The sequence below is a fragment of the Rhinopithecus bieti genome, unplaced genomic scaffold, assembly GCF_001698545.2.
Source record: "Rhinopithecus bieti isolate Rb0 unplaced genomic scaffold, ASM169854v2 scaffold_22, whole genome shotgun sequence".
NCBI lineage: Eukaryota > Metazoa > Chordata > Mammalia > Primates > Cercopithecidae > Rhinopithecus > Rhinopithecus bieti.
In genome coordinates, this window is record NW_016803136.1 from 1151908 (window position 1) to 1166990 (window position 15083).

At 45.2% G+C, this 15083-nt stretch overlaps 1 protein-coding gene across 1 annotated transcript in view; it reads right to left on the minus strand.

Annotated features, from left to right (window-relative positions):
* Positions 1–8633: 8633 nt before the first annotated feature.
* The window catches only part of YWHAE (tyrosine 3-monooxygenase/tryptophan 5-monooxygenase activation protein epsilon), a 27201-nt gene continuing 20751 nt past the window's right edge, over positions 8634–15083 (minus strand). Inside the window, exon 6 of the mRNA XM_017865287.1 lies at positions 8634–9638. Within this exon, the coding sequence (XP_017720776.1) occupies positions 9586–9638 (53 nt within the window). The 3' untranslated portion in view covers positions 8634–9585. The remainder of the gene's footprint in view (positions 9639–15083) is intronic.

Genomic DNA, 15083 nt, shown 5'->3' on the forward strand with positions numbered 1-15083 from the left:
AAAAAACAAAAAACAAAAAACAAAAAAAAAAAAACCATGGCCGGGCGCGGTGGCTCACGCCTGTAATCCCAGCACTTTGGGAGGCTAAGGCGGGCGGATCACGAGGTCAGGAGATCGAGACCATCCTGGCTAACACGGTGAAACCCCGTCTCTACTAAAAATACAAAAAAACTAGCCAGGCGAGGTGGCGGCGCCTGTAGTCCCAGCTACTCGGGAGGCTGAGGCAGGAGAATGGCGTGAACCCAGGAGGCGGAGCTTGCAGTGAGCTGAGATCTGGCCACTGCACTCCAGCCTGGGCGACAGAGCCAGACTCCGTCTAAAAAAAAAAAAAGGCAGGAGTGATTTAGTATCTGGTACATTGGGTAGGAAAGCTGTTGAAATGAAGTGTTTTTCCCTCACAGCAGTACACGCAGGCCACCAACTGAAGCCTAAAGACACTGAAATCAAGCCAACAAGATTTTTGTTTTTTGTTTTTTAAGACAGAGTCTTGCTCTGTCGCCCAGGCTGGAGTGCAGTGACACGATCTCAGCTCACTGCAGCCTCCGCCTCCCAGGTTCACGCGATTCTCCTGTCCCAACCTCCCAAGTAGCTGGGATTGCAGGTACGCGCCAGCATGTCTGGCTAATTTTTGTATTTTTAGTAAAGACGGGGTTTCACTCTATTGGCCAGGCTGGTCTTGAACTCCTGACCTTGTGACGCCTGTAATCCCAGCACTCTGGGAGTCCGAGGCAGGTGGGTCACCTGAGGTCAGGAGTTCGAGACCAGTATGGACAACGTGATGAAACCCCATCTCTACTAAAAACACAAAATTGGCCGGGCGCGGTGGCTCAAGCCTGTAATCCCAGCACTTTGGGAGGCCGAGACGGGCGGATCACGAGGTCAGGAGATCGAGACCATCCTGGCTAACACGGTGAAACCCCGTCTCTACTAAAACTACAAAAAACTAGCCGGGCGAGGTGGTGGTGCCTGTAGTCCCAGCTACCCGGGAGGCTGAGACAGGAGAATGGCGTGAACCCGGGAGGCGGAGCTTGCAGTGAGCTGAGATCCGGCCACAGCACTCCAGCCTGGGTGACAGAGCGAGACTCCGTCTCAAAAAAAAAAAAAAAAAAAAAAAAAATTATCCAGCTGTGGTGGCAGGCACCTGTAATCTCAGCTACTCGGTAGACTGAGGCGGGAGAATCGCTTGAACCCGGGAGGTGAAGGTTGCAGTGAGCTGAGATAGCGCCATTGCACTCCAGCCTGGGTGACTAGAGCGAAATTTGATCTCAAAAATAAAAAGAGGCTGAGATGGTAGGATGATTTGAGCCCAGGAGTTTCAGGCTGCAGTGAACTATTACCATGCTACTGCATGCCCACCAGAGTGATAGAGGGAGACCCTGTCTCTTTAGGAAAAAAAAAAAAAACAAAAAACTGACCATACCCAATGTCAGTGAAGATGTGGAGTAGCTGGAACTCTCATGCCCAGCTGATAGGACCGTAAAATAGTACAACTCATTTAAAAAACTGTTTTGCGGCCAGGCACGGTGGCTCACACTTGTCATCCCAGCACTTTGGGAGGCTGAGGCGGGCGGATCACAAGGTCAGGAGATCGAGACCATCCTGGCGAACATGGTGAAACCCCGTCTCTACTAAAAATACAAAAAAATTAGCCGGGCGTGGTGGCAGGTGCTTGTAGTCCCAGCTACTCGGGAGGCTGAGGCAGAAGAATGGCGTGAACCCGGGAGGCGGAGCTTGTAGTGAGCCGAGATCGCTCCATTCCATTCCAGCCTGGGCGACAGAGTGAGACTCCATCTCAACAAAACAAAACAAAACAAAAACTGTTTTGCAGTTATCTACTGTAATGTCTGATGACCCAGTCAGTCACATTCCTACTTATAAATACATACATGTATATACCAAAATGCACGTCCAAGAATATCTGTAACATTATTTGTAACATCCAAAACATGAAAATACTCCAATGTCCATCCACAGAACAGTGGTATACAATTGCCACAGAATACGACATAGCTAGTTATCACAATGACATGGATTCATACAACCAACACGCTGAGAGATAAAACTCCAGAAAATACTGTATGATTCCATTTATATCAAATTCAGAAACTACCAAGACTAACAGAAGTTGATACTAGATTCCATTTTGGGGGTGAGAGAGTAAATGATGAGAGGGGATCTTAACAGGGTCTTACACAATGCTGGTCCTAGAACTAGAACAGTTCTTGATGTGGGCGGTCGTAAAATGGTGCATTCCCTTTGTGAAAATGCATTAAGCTATTTTTAATGGTTTTTTATGTTACACTTGAGTAAAAGTTTACTTTAAAAATACAGCAACAGCATATAAGAACATTTCTGGGCTGGGCGTGGCGGCTCACGCCTGTAATCGCAGCACTTTGGGAGGCTGAGGTGGGTGGATCACCTGAGGTTGGGAGTTCGAGACCAGCCTGACCAACATGGAGAAACCCCGTCTCTATTAAAAATACAAAAAGCGGGGTCGGTATGCGGTGGCCAAGCCTGTTTTAATCCAGCTCTTTTGGGAGGTCCGAGACGGGCGGATCACGAGGCAGGAGATAGAGACCATCCTGGCTAACACGAGTGAAACCCCCGTCGTGCGACTAAAAAGAGAAAAGAGAATACAAAAAACTAGCCGTGGCAGAGCGTGGGGTGCCCCTGTAGTCCCAGGCTTACTCGGGGGAGGCTAGATGCAATGAGGAACTGAGCGGGTTGGACGGGGGGGCGCACGCGAGGCGGAGCGTGCCAGGGAGTGAGTCCGCCACTGGCACTCCAGCCTGGCGGAGGGGCAGCGAGATCCTGGGAGACGCGTCTCGAAAGAAAAAAAAAAAATAAAGAGAAAAATACAAAAAGGTGAGCCGTGGGGTGCGCTATGCGGGCTGTAATCCCAGCTACTGATGGCTGAAGGCAGGAGAACTGCTTAGAACCTGAGAGGCGGAGTTTGCGGTAAGCTGAGATCTATGCCCATATTCAATCCAGCCGGGCAACAAGAGACCAAACTCTGTCTCAAGAAAAAAAAAATGATTTCTGTACATCCTCACCATAACAGCATATAATATAAATCTAATTACTGCAATTAAAGCAGGTGAAATTGACATCTTATCTCCTGTTTTGGCTTACATCTCCTTAACGACAAACAAGATAAAACCTCTTTAGGGTTATTTGTTCCTGGAATTCTTTTTTTTTTTTTTGGAGACAGAGTCTCGCTCTGTCCCTCAGGCTGGAGTGCAGTGTCCGGATCTCGGCTCACTGCAAGCTCCGCCTCCTGGGTTCAGGCCATTCTCCTGCCTCAGCCTCCCAAGTAGCTGGGACTACAGGCGCCGCCACCTCGCCCGGCTAGTTTTTTGTATTGTTAGTAGAGACGGGGTTTCACCTGTTAGCCAGGATGGTCTCCATCTCCTGACCTCGTGATCCGCCCGTCTCAGCCTCCCAAAGTGCTGGGATTACAGGCTTGAGCCACCGTGCCCAGCCAGCACCAGGATTTTAAATCCCAAAGACAGAAATCTTTGTGAAGACCCAGGAACAAGCACTCACCATGGGGCAGAAGCACGAGCGCCAACAAACGCCCGGAGTCACGGCATGACTGGAACGCGCGGCTGGTGGCTCTTGTGAGGGAAGAAAATGCCTGGACATAACTGACACTGCCGGGTTGTGTGGTTAGACGCTCTTAGACGTTCTTAAATCCAGTTATGTGAGAAACAAGTATCAAAAAGCAAGGGATTTAAAAAAAAATAACAACTTTCTGGCCAGGTGCAGCAGCTCATGTCTGTAATCCCAGCATGTTGGGAGGCTGAGGCGGACGGATTGCTGAAGTCCAGGAGTTTGAGACCAGCCTAGGGAACATGGTGAAACCCCGTCTCTACAAAAAATACAAAAATTAGCCAAACGCGGTGGGGCACGCATGTGGTGCCAGCAACTTGGGAGGCTGAAGCAGGAGGATCCCTGGAACCCAGGATGCTGAGGTCACACTGAGCCGTGATCGTGCCACTGCACTGCAGCCTGGGTGACAGAACAAGACCCTGTCTCAAATAAAAATAAAAAAAATAACTTTCTGTCTCCCCTTATAAACAGCAGGCCGGTTACCTCCTGTCCAGCACAGTGAGCTGGTGTTATGAGGGCTGACCCAAGCTCTGCCCCAAAGCGGGAGCTGAGAACGTTTCCTAGAAGGCAGGCACACTGGAAATGTCTCCACCAAAAGTAGCTACAAATGAATGTGACCTTAAGGTATTAAGGCTTTGGTACTGTAGAAAACTGTCACGGCTCTTAGGCAACCTGATAACTCATAACCATTGTTCTCCACGTGGACTGTGGCTCTACTTGTCCAAGGTAAAGTATCTTAAATTGGAAAGAAGTATTGATCCAATTGTAAAATTTTTTCTTGAAAATTTCCAAATTAAGCTAAATTTAAAAAACAAAAATTGCCAAAACCTTAACCTACAAAATAAACTTTTTGGACAGTAGCCACCTGAGCTCTAAATAATGGTATCATTTATATCTCAATTCTAATACACTGGTGAATATGCATATTGCAGCTTTTCCAAGACACGTATTAATTATAAAACATATACTGACCTCGAAAATGTGGCCGGACGCGGTGGCTCACGCCTGTAATCCCAGTACTTTGGGAGGCAGAGGCAGGCGGATCACAAGGTCAGGAGATCGAGACCATCCTGGCTAACACGGTGAAACCCTGTCTCTATTAAAAACACAAAAAATTAGCCGGGTGTGGTGGCGGGCGCCCGTAGTCCCAGCAACTCCAGAGGCTGAGGCAGGAGAATGGTGTGAACCCGGCAAGCGGAGCTTGCAGTGAGCCGAGATCGTGCCACTGAACTCCAGCCTGGGCGACAGAGCGAGACTCTGTCTCAAAAACAAACAAACAACAACAAAAAAAGTTTAAATACTTTAAATGATCACTTTAGAATATATTAATAAGGGGAAATATAGTATTTCGAGAAAACACTGAGTTTTGAATGAAGAGCAAAGGTAGTATGGCCTAATGGGACTCTTCAGTGATACAGATGAAGTTTATTCTGTATTTGAATCATCAGCTGTGCAGCTGTCAGCAAGTTCCTTAAGTACTTCCCATTCAGCTTTCCTATCTGCAAAAAAACAGGCAGCAGCTCACCTGATTACTCTTGAGCACTTACCTGCTAGATTTCAGACATTGCTGAGTAATGAGCACAGTGCCTGGTGCAAAGCTGATACTCAGTGTTAGCAAAATTATTTGATTTTGAGACACAGTCTCACTCTGTCACCCAGGCTGGAGTGCACTGGCACGATCTCGGCTCACTGCAAGCTCCGCCTCCCGGGTTCACGCCATTCTCCTGCCTCAGCCTCCCGAGTAGCTGGGACTACGGGCGACCGACACCATGCCCGGCTAATTTTTTGTGTTTTTTATCAGAGACGGGGTTTCACCTGTTAGCTAGGATGGTCTCAATCTCTTTACCTTGTCATCTGCCCACCTCGGCCTCCCAAAGTGCTGGGATTACAGGCGTGAGCCACCGTGCCCAGCCAATGTTAGCAAAATATTAACAGTATCAATTACAATCCTACCAACTCAAAGAAACAGGGTAAAACAACACAGGGCTTGGTTTTCCTGATCCAGGTTGGATGTGGCAGCATTCCCATTTCCTCTCACGGTGCTCACAAAGGCTTCCTTTAATGACACATTCTAGGATTTCACGAGTTTTCCATGAACTATTGTTACAATTTTCAAAAGAAAACAGGGTTCACACCTCTATCCCGATTTTTCAGCAAGCCCACTCTATTGTCCTAGGATCAGGAAGCAGCTAATTTGAGGTTTCATTTATAAGGCTCAAGGCAGTGTCTGGGCCAGGGGCCAATTAAATGTCTCCATTTATTCCATCAGTTCCCCCTTTCAGTGATGGAAGTTCATCCCCATCTTCCTGTAGGGCCGAAATGTAATTGTGCAGACGTGCTGTGCTGGGCGCGCACCTGGAACAGAGCATGTACATAAACCCACTTACTGTCGCTCCTAACATTTTTGGAAAGCTTTGGGTTTTCCTTTTCCAAGGCAAAGTACCGAGATGTGTAATTAAAACACAAATTAGCTACGTTCAAGTTGTAACTAACAATTTCTATTTAACTGATCCTCAAAGGGACTCAGATCAAGAGCAGAAACTTTTGGGGCAATTCCCTTTCCAGCCCACAAATATAGGAACTGGGAGTAACACTGTCCTCACAGCACGACAGCACCTTTCTGCAGGCTTCCCTGGCTGCCTTTCAATTTTTTGTTTTTTGGTTTTTTTTTTCTGAGACGGAGTCCTGCTCTTACTGCCCAGGCTGGAGTGCAGAGGCGCGATCTCGGCTCACTGCAACCTCCGCCTTCGGTTTTCAAGCGATTCTCCCGCCTCAGCCTCCCAAGTCGCTGCAATTACAGGCGCCCGCCACCACGTCCAGCTAATTTTTTTTGTATTTTAGTAGAGACAGGGTTTCACCATGTTGGCCAGGCTGGTCTCCAACTGCTGACCTCGTGATTCACCCGCCTCGGCCTCCCAAAGTGCTGGGATTACAGGGGTGAGCCACCGCACCCAGCCTTTCAATTTTTGATAGGGATCTTTTTTTTTTTTTTGAGACGGAGTCTCGCTGCCCCCCAGGCTGGAGCGCAGTGATGCGATCTCGGCTCACTGCAACCTCCGCTTCCCAGGATGAAGCGAGTCTCCTGCCTCAGCCTACGCAATAGCTGGGAGTACAGGCTCGTGCCACCACCGCCAGCTCATTTTTGAATTTTTAGTAAAGACAGGGTTTCACCATGTTGGCCAGGATGGTCTCCATCTCTTGACCTCATAATCCGCCCGCCTCAGCCTCCCGAAGTGCTGGGATTACAGGGGTGAGGCACCGGTGCCCAGCTGATAAGGATCTTTCTTACAAACCTATACCAATCACCTCTTTCCTAATTACCTTTTTAAGTTTCTGAGTGGCAGGTTCTGTTTCTTCACCTTGCAGAAATCGCCACACCTCTTGAAAATGCTCATGCATCTTGAAACTGCTGACTGGAAGTCTTTTTTTTTTTTTTTTTTTTTTTTGAGACGGAGTTTCGCTCTGTCGCCCAGGCTGGAGTGCAGTGGCCAGATCTCAGCTCACTGCAAGCTCTGCCTCCCGGGTTTACGCCATTCTCCTGCCTCAGCCTCCCGAGTAGCTGGGACTACAGGCGCCCGGCCACCTCGCCCGGCTAGTTTTTTGTATTTTTTAGTTGAGACGGGGTTTCACCGGGTTAGCCAGGATGGTCTCGAACTCCTGACCTCGTGATCCGCCCGTCTCGGCCTCCCAAAGTGCTGGGATTACAGGCTTGAGCCACCGCGCCCGGCCTAACTGAAAGTCTTAAGAAACCCTTTCACAAAGCAAAAATCATGTGAACCAACTTGGAACAGTTGTAACATGTGGTATTGCCTCATTACAAGAAAAAAACCAGCAGCGCCACCTGCATGAAGCATGTTTTCGTAACAAACACCCCCCCATTACATGTGCTCATCTGAGCTCTGCGAGTCCGTTCATGCATTAGTGTTCAGTGTGGTGGCAGCAAATCCCTGCATCCCACGAGTGGTTTCTTCAAACTCTGCAACAGACTTGACACTTGGATTTTGACCTGTAGCAGGTGTGCTGGAAACAAGAGCAAATCAACTTGAAGACTTCTTGGAGGTTGCTCAAGACAGATAGCAGTATGTGATTATATTCAACGTCTCCCTATCCCTCGGAAACGCAACTCACAAAAACATGTTTATTCTCATTGCCAGCACTCACTAAACACGACTAGGATATCACGAATCTGTTCATTTCCTAAATCTCTGCTACTAAGAGTTTAAGCTGAGAGTAAATTTGCGGTCTCAACATCCAATTTTAGAAGACAAGTGTGACGAGGAAGCATCTATCAACTCAAAAGTGTTTACTGACACAGGGAATCGAGAAATGTACCTTCCAGATATATACAAATACTTAAGCAGAAACTGCTGCAAGGGTATTTACTGCAGCACCTGCCCAAAAGTAGCCAACTGATCTTGACAAAAATCAGGTGTACATCAATATTACAGTCAGAATGAGACACATCTAAATGCCTTACATAAAAAGATCTACAGTAACCAGGTATCTACACACACTGATGTATAAACTGTTAATGGAAAGAAGCTTCTTATAGGGAGTGTTTCTGGGAAGGGAGACTGCTACTTGCTGTCTACAATGTGTGCATGAATTACTAACAAAGGATTGAGTAGTTCTCCACTACTGCCTCTGGAGGAAGAGGGCACACAGTTTCACCTCTTAAGAATTATTTTAAGACATTCAGCCTTATTTGGTTGTACGAAATACTACGCTAGAAAATGATCCATAATTACACTTTGTACTACTTATGTTGTACTTTCATGATTAAAATAAATACCCTGTTGCTGCCTGGTCTGGAGGACAAGACACGCCATCAACTGACCCAGTGTTCTTCACAACCAGACTACAGGCAAATTTTTTCCAAAATATACATCTTTGGGAAGCAAACAATTTATTTATGAAAGAAAAAAGGAGGAATGTTTCACATTCAGGCAAACATAATACTGTCAGTGTGCTTGGACTAGAGATTTTATTTTAGAAGTATAAAGGATGGAGGCGCGATGATATTTGGCATTTTTAATTTAGGTTTGTTTTATTTAAGTTTAATGTTAATTCCATGCTGTGTTTCAGTAAGAACAATACAGATTCTGTATCTGTGGCTCCAGTCAGATATCCAGTAGTACAAATTAGCTTCAAGTTACACATACTGAACAAAAGAGGTTGAGCGAGCGAAGGAGGGGAGGAGTGAGGGGAAGGAGGTAGGGGGAGGGGGAAGGAGAAGAAACAAAGAATTGAACAGGCATGCAGGCTTTTCCACACCACCTTCAACGTTAACCTGCTTCAGTGGGAGAGTAAAGTAGGCAAGAATGAGCAGCCACGGATTGTTGAACTGTTACCAGCACCATGCTTTTCAGCAACATTTCAGCAGAGTTTGAAACACTTTTTTACAGCAAAACCATGACAACAAACTCCCTCCCCAAAAACAACCTTTAACCATCTCAAGCTAACACCCAATTACTTTCAAACACTGGTATAAAATGCAGTTTAAACAATTAGAAAACTGATACCACTTATGCCTCTATAGTGTGATTAACCTCTCTTAGATGCTTGCGCATCACCTAGAAGTCTAATGGCTTTCAAATGTAATTTCCATTTCTAATGGTGATCTTGCCACATCTGGCACGGAGACAACACAGTAATGCTGAAAAAGCCTCTATGCAGTCCTGTTAGTGTCTTAAAAGAACCTAAAAGCTGGGACCAGTAAAATCCACAGAAATTCACTCTTGCCTTTAAGAACTTTTGAAAACGGTTTAAAAAAAAAAAAAAAAAAAAAAAAAAAAAAAAAAAAAAAAAAAAAAAAACCAAAAAAACAAAACCCCAACAGGGCAGGAACCTAAATTCTGAGACCAAATGTAAAAGTCAGATTTGGTGGTTCTCAGTGACAATGGGGACTTTCCGAGGGGTGGGATGGGGAGGAGGGGGTGGTGAGAGATGGTTTCTCTTGTTGGCTTTTATGTCTCACTGATTTTCGTCTTCCACGTCCTGCAGCGCTTCTTTATTCTGCTCTTCACCTGTTAAAAAAAGAAAAAAAGTTAAATTATTTCGTATTGACATTAGGCTATGGTAGCCACAAACAAACGTGTCATTCCAAGCATAAAGACTCCTTCTATTTGCTACGATTGATATTAAACACAGGCAAAGGACTTCTATCATCCTTGACATCTGAGATGCCTAAGCCAAGAAGGGATTATGGTCCTGAAAATATTTATCGGTCAACAGAATGAAAAAACTGATGCGCAGTACAACTCAATGCTTTTATGCTAAACAAGCTCTTAAAGTAGACAGCCAAGGAAACCATCTTACTAGAATGATGTTCAGGCTTTCACATAAATCTTGGGTCAAAATACTCTTTCTCAATAACCTCACCTCTTCAAGAATCAAGAGTATTTTGCAAACTTTTTGCAAAATCTAATTTACCCACAAGCTAATTTTCAGAAACGACTCAAAATAGTTCACTGAGCAATAAACTGTTCTTAAGAAGTTCTATAGTATTTTACTGTGGGGTTCTGCTGTTATGAGTATTTCACCTTTTGTATCTTGGCCAGATACACCAACCTATCATCAGGTTTTACTGCAGAGTGAAACACAGCATGCTCAAGGTAAATCAGACCACTGAGGTTATTAAAGAACGGCATTTGGACCACTTCACTCATGCTATTTGTCTTTCGCCTTTAAACAGGGTGATTACCCGAAGGAGTTTCAACTGCACTATGACATGCAATAGAAAGCCAGCCTATTGGTTGGAGGGTATCTACCTATTAGTATGCATTAAACAAGTCAGCCAAAATAAAGAAGCATGCAGGCTTTTCCCTTAAAAATGATGTAACAGGTAAAAGTTACATTCACTTGTACTTAAAAATAAACCACTTACAATTCCTATATACTTAACTAGTTTGAATCAAAATAAATGAAAAATCAACCCAAGAATCATAAACGTTCAGATGACCATCCATTCATAATGCTTGTTAAATTATTTAAACAGGATGGACAAACACCACCAAACTAGCTGCCTACAAACATGAAGCATTTACACTGAGGACAGCTTTGAAACAGCCTAAAAGATCTCAAAGTGATAAATGTCACAGCATTTAAGTTTCAGTGAAGACAGTTTTAAAATCTCTTCTGTGATGGAAATGTTTGACATTGATATGTGACTTCAAAAAAAAAAAAACACTAAGCCTGAGCAACACAGTGAAGCCCTGTCTCTACAAAAAATAAAAATAAGGCCGGGTGTGGTGGCTCATGTCTGCAATCCCAGCACTTTGGGAGGCCAACGCGGGCAAATCATCAGGTCAGGAGATCAAGACCATCCTGGCTAACATGGTGAATCCCCATCGCTACTGAAAAAATAATACAAAAAATCAGCCAGGCATGGTGGCACATGCCTGTAATCCCAGCTACTTGGGAGGCTGAGGCACGAGAATCGCTTGAACCCAGGAGGCGGAGGTTGCAGTGAGTCAAGATCACGCCACTGCACTCCAGCCTGGGTGACAGAGTGAGACTCTGTCTCGAAAAAAGAAAAAAAAAACAAAAAAAAAAAAAAAAAAAAAAAAAAAAAAAAACTAAAAGTAATATGTACGCTGGGAACGGGAATGGGGCCACATGTCTATAGTCCCAGTACTTGGGGGACTGAGGTGGGGGGAGTTCTAGTCTGCAGTGAGCTTTGAAGTCACTGCACTCCAGGCTGGGTGACAAAGCAAGACCCTGTTTTTAAAAAATTTAAAAAACTGGCCAGGCGTGGTGGCTCACGCCTGTAATTTCAGCACTTCTGGAGGCCGAGGCAGGTGGATCACCTGAGGTTGGGAGTTCAAGACCAGCCTGGCCAACAGGGAGAAACCCCATCTCTTCTAAAAACACAAAAAATTGGCTGGGCGAGGTGGCGCACGCCTGTAATCCCAGCTACTTGGGAGGCTGAGGCAGGAGAATGGCTTGAACCCAGGAGGCAGACGTTGCAGTGAGCCGAGATCACGCCCCTGCACTCTAGCCTGGGTAACAAGAGCGAAACTCTGTCTCAAAAAAGTGTAAAAAATTAAAAAACTACTTAAGATACATAAAGATTTTTAATTCATAATGCAAAGGCAAAAAACAAATTGCTTAGGGATGAAAGAACTGATGGACACCCAACTGTTCTCCAAAGGACAGTAATGTATTCAAATGCAGGAAACATGACAGGAACATTCACGCTCGTTAACAGCAAATCACTGCCAAAATATCGTTAACACACAACACTAGAACACAACTCGCTCGTAAGCAACCAAGAGATGTGCCAGAAGTTCCAAGTAACTTAGGCGTAAAAATGTCACTGTCATACACATCACAGCCAACCAACCACAGGAGGCAGGAGGAGAGGCCAGAAAAGGCTTAGGCCAGCGCCCTGGCAGGTGGAACAGGCAGAGTCTGTGAGCAACAGGACGATCATACACAGCCATGATTAGTGAAGAACCAAAACTGAAAGCAGAATTCATTGTGCCATGAACATGACTTACAAAGTAGAGTTTTTAGGAAAGGAAGAGTTGGGTTTTCCTTTAGGAATCTATATTACAAGGAAAAAGGGAGGGAGAACAATCATATGATAGCAACATTACAAGAAAAATAAACCACCAGAGCAGGACAAAGGAAAACATCAATGACACAGGAGCCAGACTTGGGTCTTTATACTTGGTATAAACTTCACTCTAAGAAACAATCTGTCTCCTCCTCCCTTCTACTCTGAGAAGGATGGAATATCCTCTTCAAAGGCATACAGATATTAGGGGAAAAAGGATTCCCTGGGTATGTTTCTTTGCCCAGTGTATCTACATTTTGGAGGGAGAGGAACAGGCAGAGAGAACACGTATTTCCTATCTATGAATTCATATATGAACTAATCCTCTTATCACAGGGTAAAGGGACTAAAATCACTTGAGAAAAAGCAATGATCCCTCCCTTTAAAGAAATTATGTTCCAACATGCTGGGACAGACATTAACATATTCTAAAGTTAAAAGACATAAAGACCCTGTCTCTTTAAAAAAAAAAAAATCTAAACAATCCTTAAACTAAATGCAAAGTCACATCCTAGTAAACTGCCAATTTCATGACGATTCTCCTATAATCACCAAGGAACCCAAGTCACAAAAGTAGTATTTTATTTCGTGAGATCAAATTTTATGTTGCCCAAGGTGGTGTCCAACTCCTGGGCTCAAGTGATCCTTCTGCCTCACCGTGCCAAACAGCCGAGATTACAGGCAGGCACCATTGCAGTTTCAAAACCAATTTATTAAAAAATGCAATACCAGGCCAGGTGCGGTGGCTCAGGCCTATAATCCCAGGACTTAGGGAGGCCGAGGCGGGTGGATCACAAGGTTAGGAGATTGAGACCATCCTGGGTAACATGGTGAAACCCTGTCTCTACTAAAAATACAAAAAAATTAGGCGTGGTGGCGGGTACCTGTAGTACCTGTAGTCCCAGCAACTCAGGGAGGCTGAGGCAGGAGAATCTTGTGAACCCGGGAGGTGGGGGTTGCAGTGAGCAGAAATCACGCCACTGCACTCCACCCTGGGCGACAGAGTGACACTCCGTCTCAAAAAAAAAGAAAAAAGTAAATACTCTATTTTTTGACATATTCAACTTCTCAAACTGATGAACAATTTCTTCGTACCCACAAATATTTGTGTATTCAGTTTGTTAGTTGTACCAGAACGTCAGCAGACAACCTGAATTTTTTACCGTTGAACCATTTCATGACTGGAAACATTATATAAATAAAATGCTTCATTTAATAAAAATTAATTGTAAAAATTAGTCTGCTTAACCAAATTTAATCAACTGATTTACAGACTCAATAAGGAATTGAACGCAAATTAATTTCACTAGAATTTTTTTTTTTTTTGAGACAGTGTCTTGCTCTGTCGCCAGGGCTGGAGTGCAGGATCTCAGCTCATTGCGAGCTCCGCCTCCCGGGTTCACACCATTCTCCTGCCTCAGCCTCCCGAGTAGCTGGGACTACAGGTGCCCTCCACAACACCCAGCTAATTTTTTTGTATTTTTAGTAGAGACAGGGTTTCAGGTTTCACCGTGTTAGCCAGGATGGTCTCGATCTCCTGACCTCCTGATCTGCCCACCTCGGCCTCCCAAAGTGCTGGGATTACAGGCGTGAGCCACCGTGCCCAGCCGAATTTCAATAGACTTTTTAAAAACTGAGAAGTTATTACCTTTTTTTTTTTTTGGGCGAAGTTTCTCTCTCGTTGCCCAGGCTGGAGTGCAATGGAGCGATCTTGGCTCACCGCAACCTCTGCCTCCTGGGTTCAAGTGATTCTCCTGCCTCAGCCTCCTGAGTAGCTTGGATTACAGGTGCCCACCACCACGCCTGGCTAATTTTTGTATTTTTAGTAGAGAAGGGGTTTCTCCATGTTGGTCGGTCTGGTCTCGAACTCGCGACCTCAGGTGATCCGTCCACTTTGGCCTCCCAAAGTGCTGGGATTACAGGCACGAGCTACTGTGCCTGGCAATGTTTTTATTTAAAAAATAATAATAATAATGAAAATGGCCAGGCACGGTGGCTCACAGGGAGAGACTCCGCATCACAAAACAAACCAAAACAAAAAATGAGCTGCGCACGCTGGCTCACACCTGTAATCGCAGCGCTTTGGGAGGCCGAGATGGGCAGATCACGAGGTCAGGAGTTGGAGCCAGCCTGGCCAACATAACATAGTAAAACCCTGTCTCTATTAAAAATACAAAAAATTAGCTAGGCGTGGTGGCGGACACCTGCAGTCCCAGCTACTAGGGAGGATGAGGCAGGAGAATCACTTGAACCCGGGAGGCGGAGGTTGCAGTGAGCTGAGATAGCGCCATTGCACTCCGGCCTGGGCAAAAAGAGCGAAACTCCGTCTCAAAAAAAAAAAAAATATATAATAATAAAAAAATACACACACACACACACACACAAAACTTTCAAGTCAAGTCACTTTTATTACTTTTTATTACTTTTACTCTCAGAAACATGTCCCCAGGGGTGAGAGGGTATCATTTCCTCAAGTCAATCCCGCTTCCCAAACTCTCCACATGCTTTCCCTCTATCAACAGGCAGAGAGGTACCAGCATCTGAGCAGGGGTGACTGTCAGGAGTCCACAGCTGTTTGGCCATTCTTCTTCATAGTTGTTAAAACCATTTTTTTCCCTTAAGAGATGGCACCTCGTTCAGTCATCCACGTTAGAAGGCAGTGGCGCAATCAAGGCTCACTGCAGCCTCAAGATCCCCCAACCTCACTGAAGTTTTTTTTTTTTTGAGACAGTCTTGCTCTATGAAGCCTCACTCTGTCTCCCAGACTAGAGTGCAGTGGCGTGACCTCAGCTCACTGCAACCTCCACCTCCTGTGTTCAAGCAATGCTCCTGCCTCAGCCACCCAAGTAGCTGGGATTACAGGCGCATAGCGCTGCGCCCGGCCTTTTTTTTTTTTTTTTTTTTTTTTTTT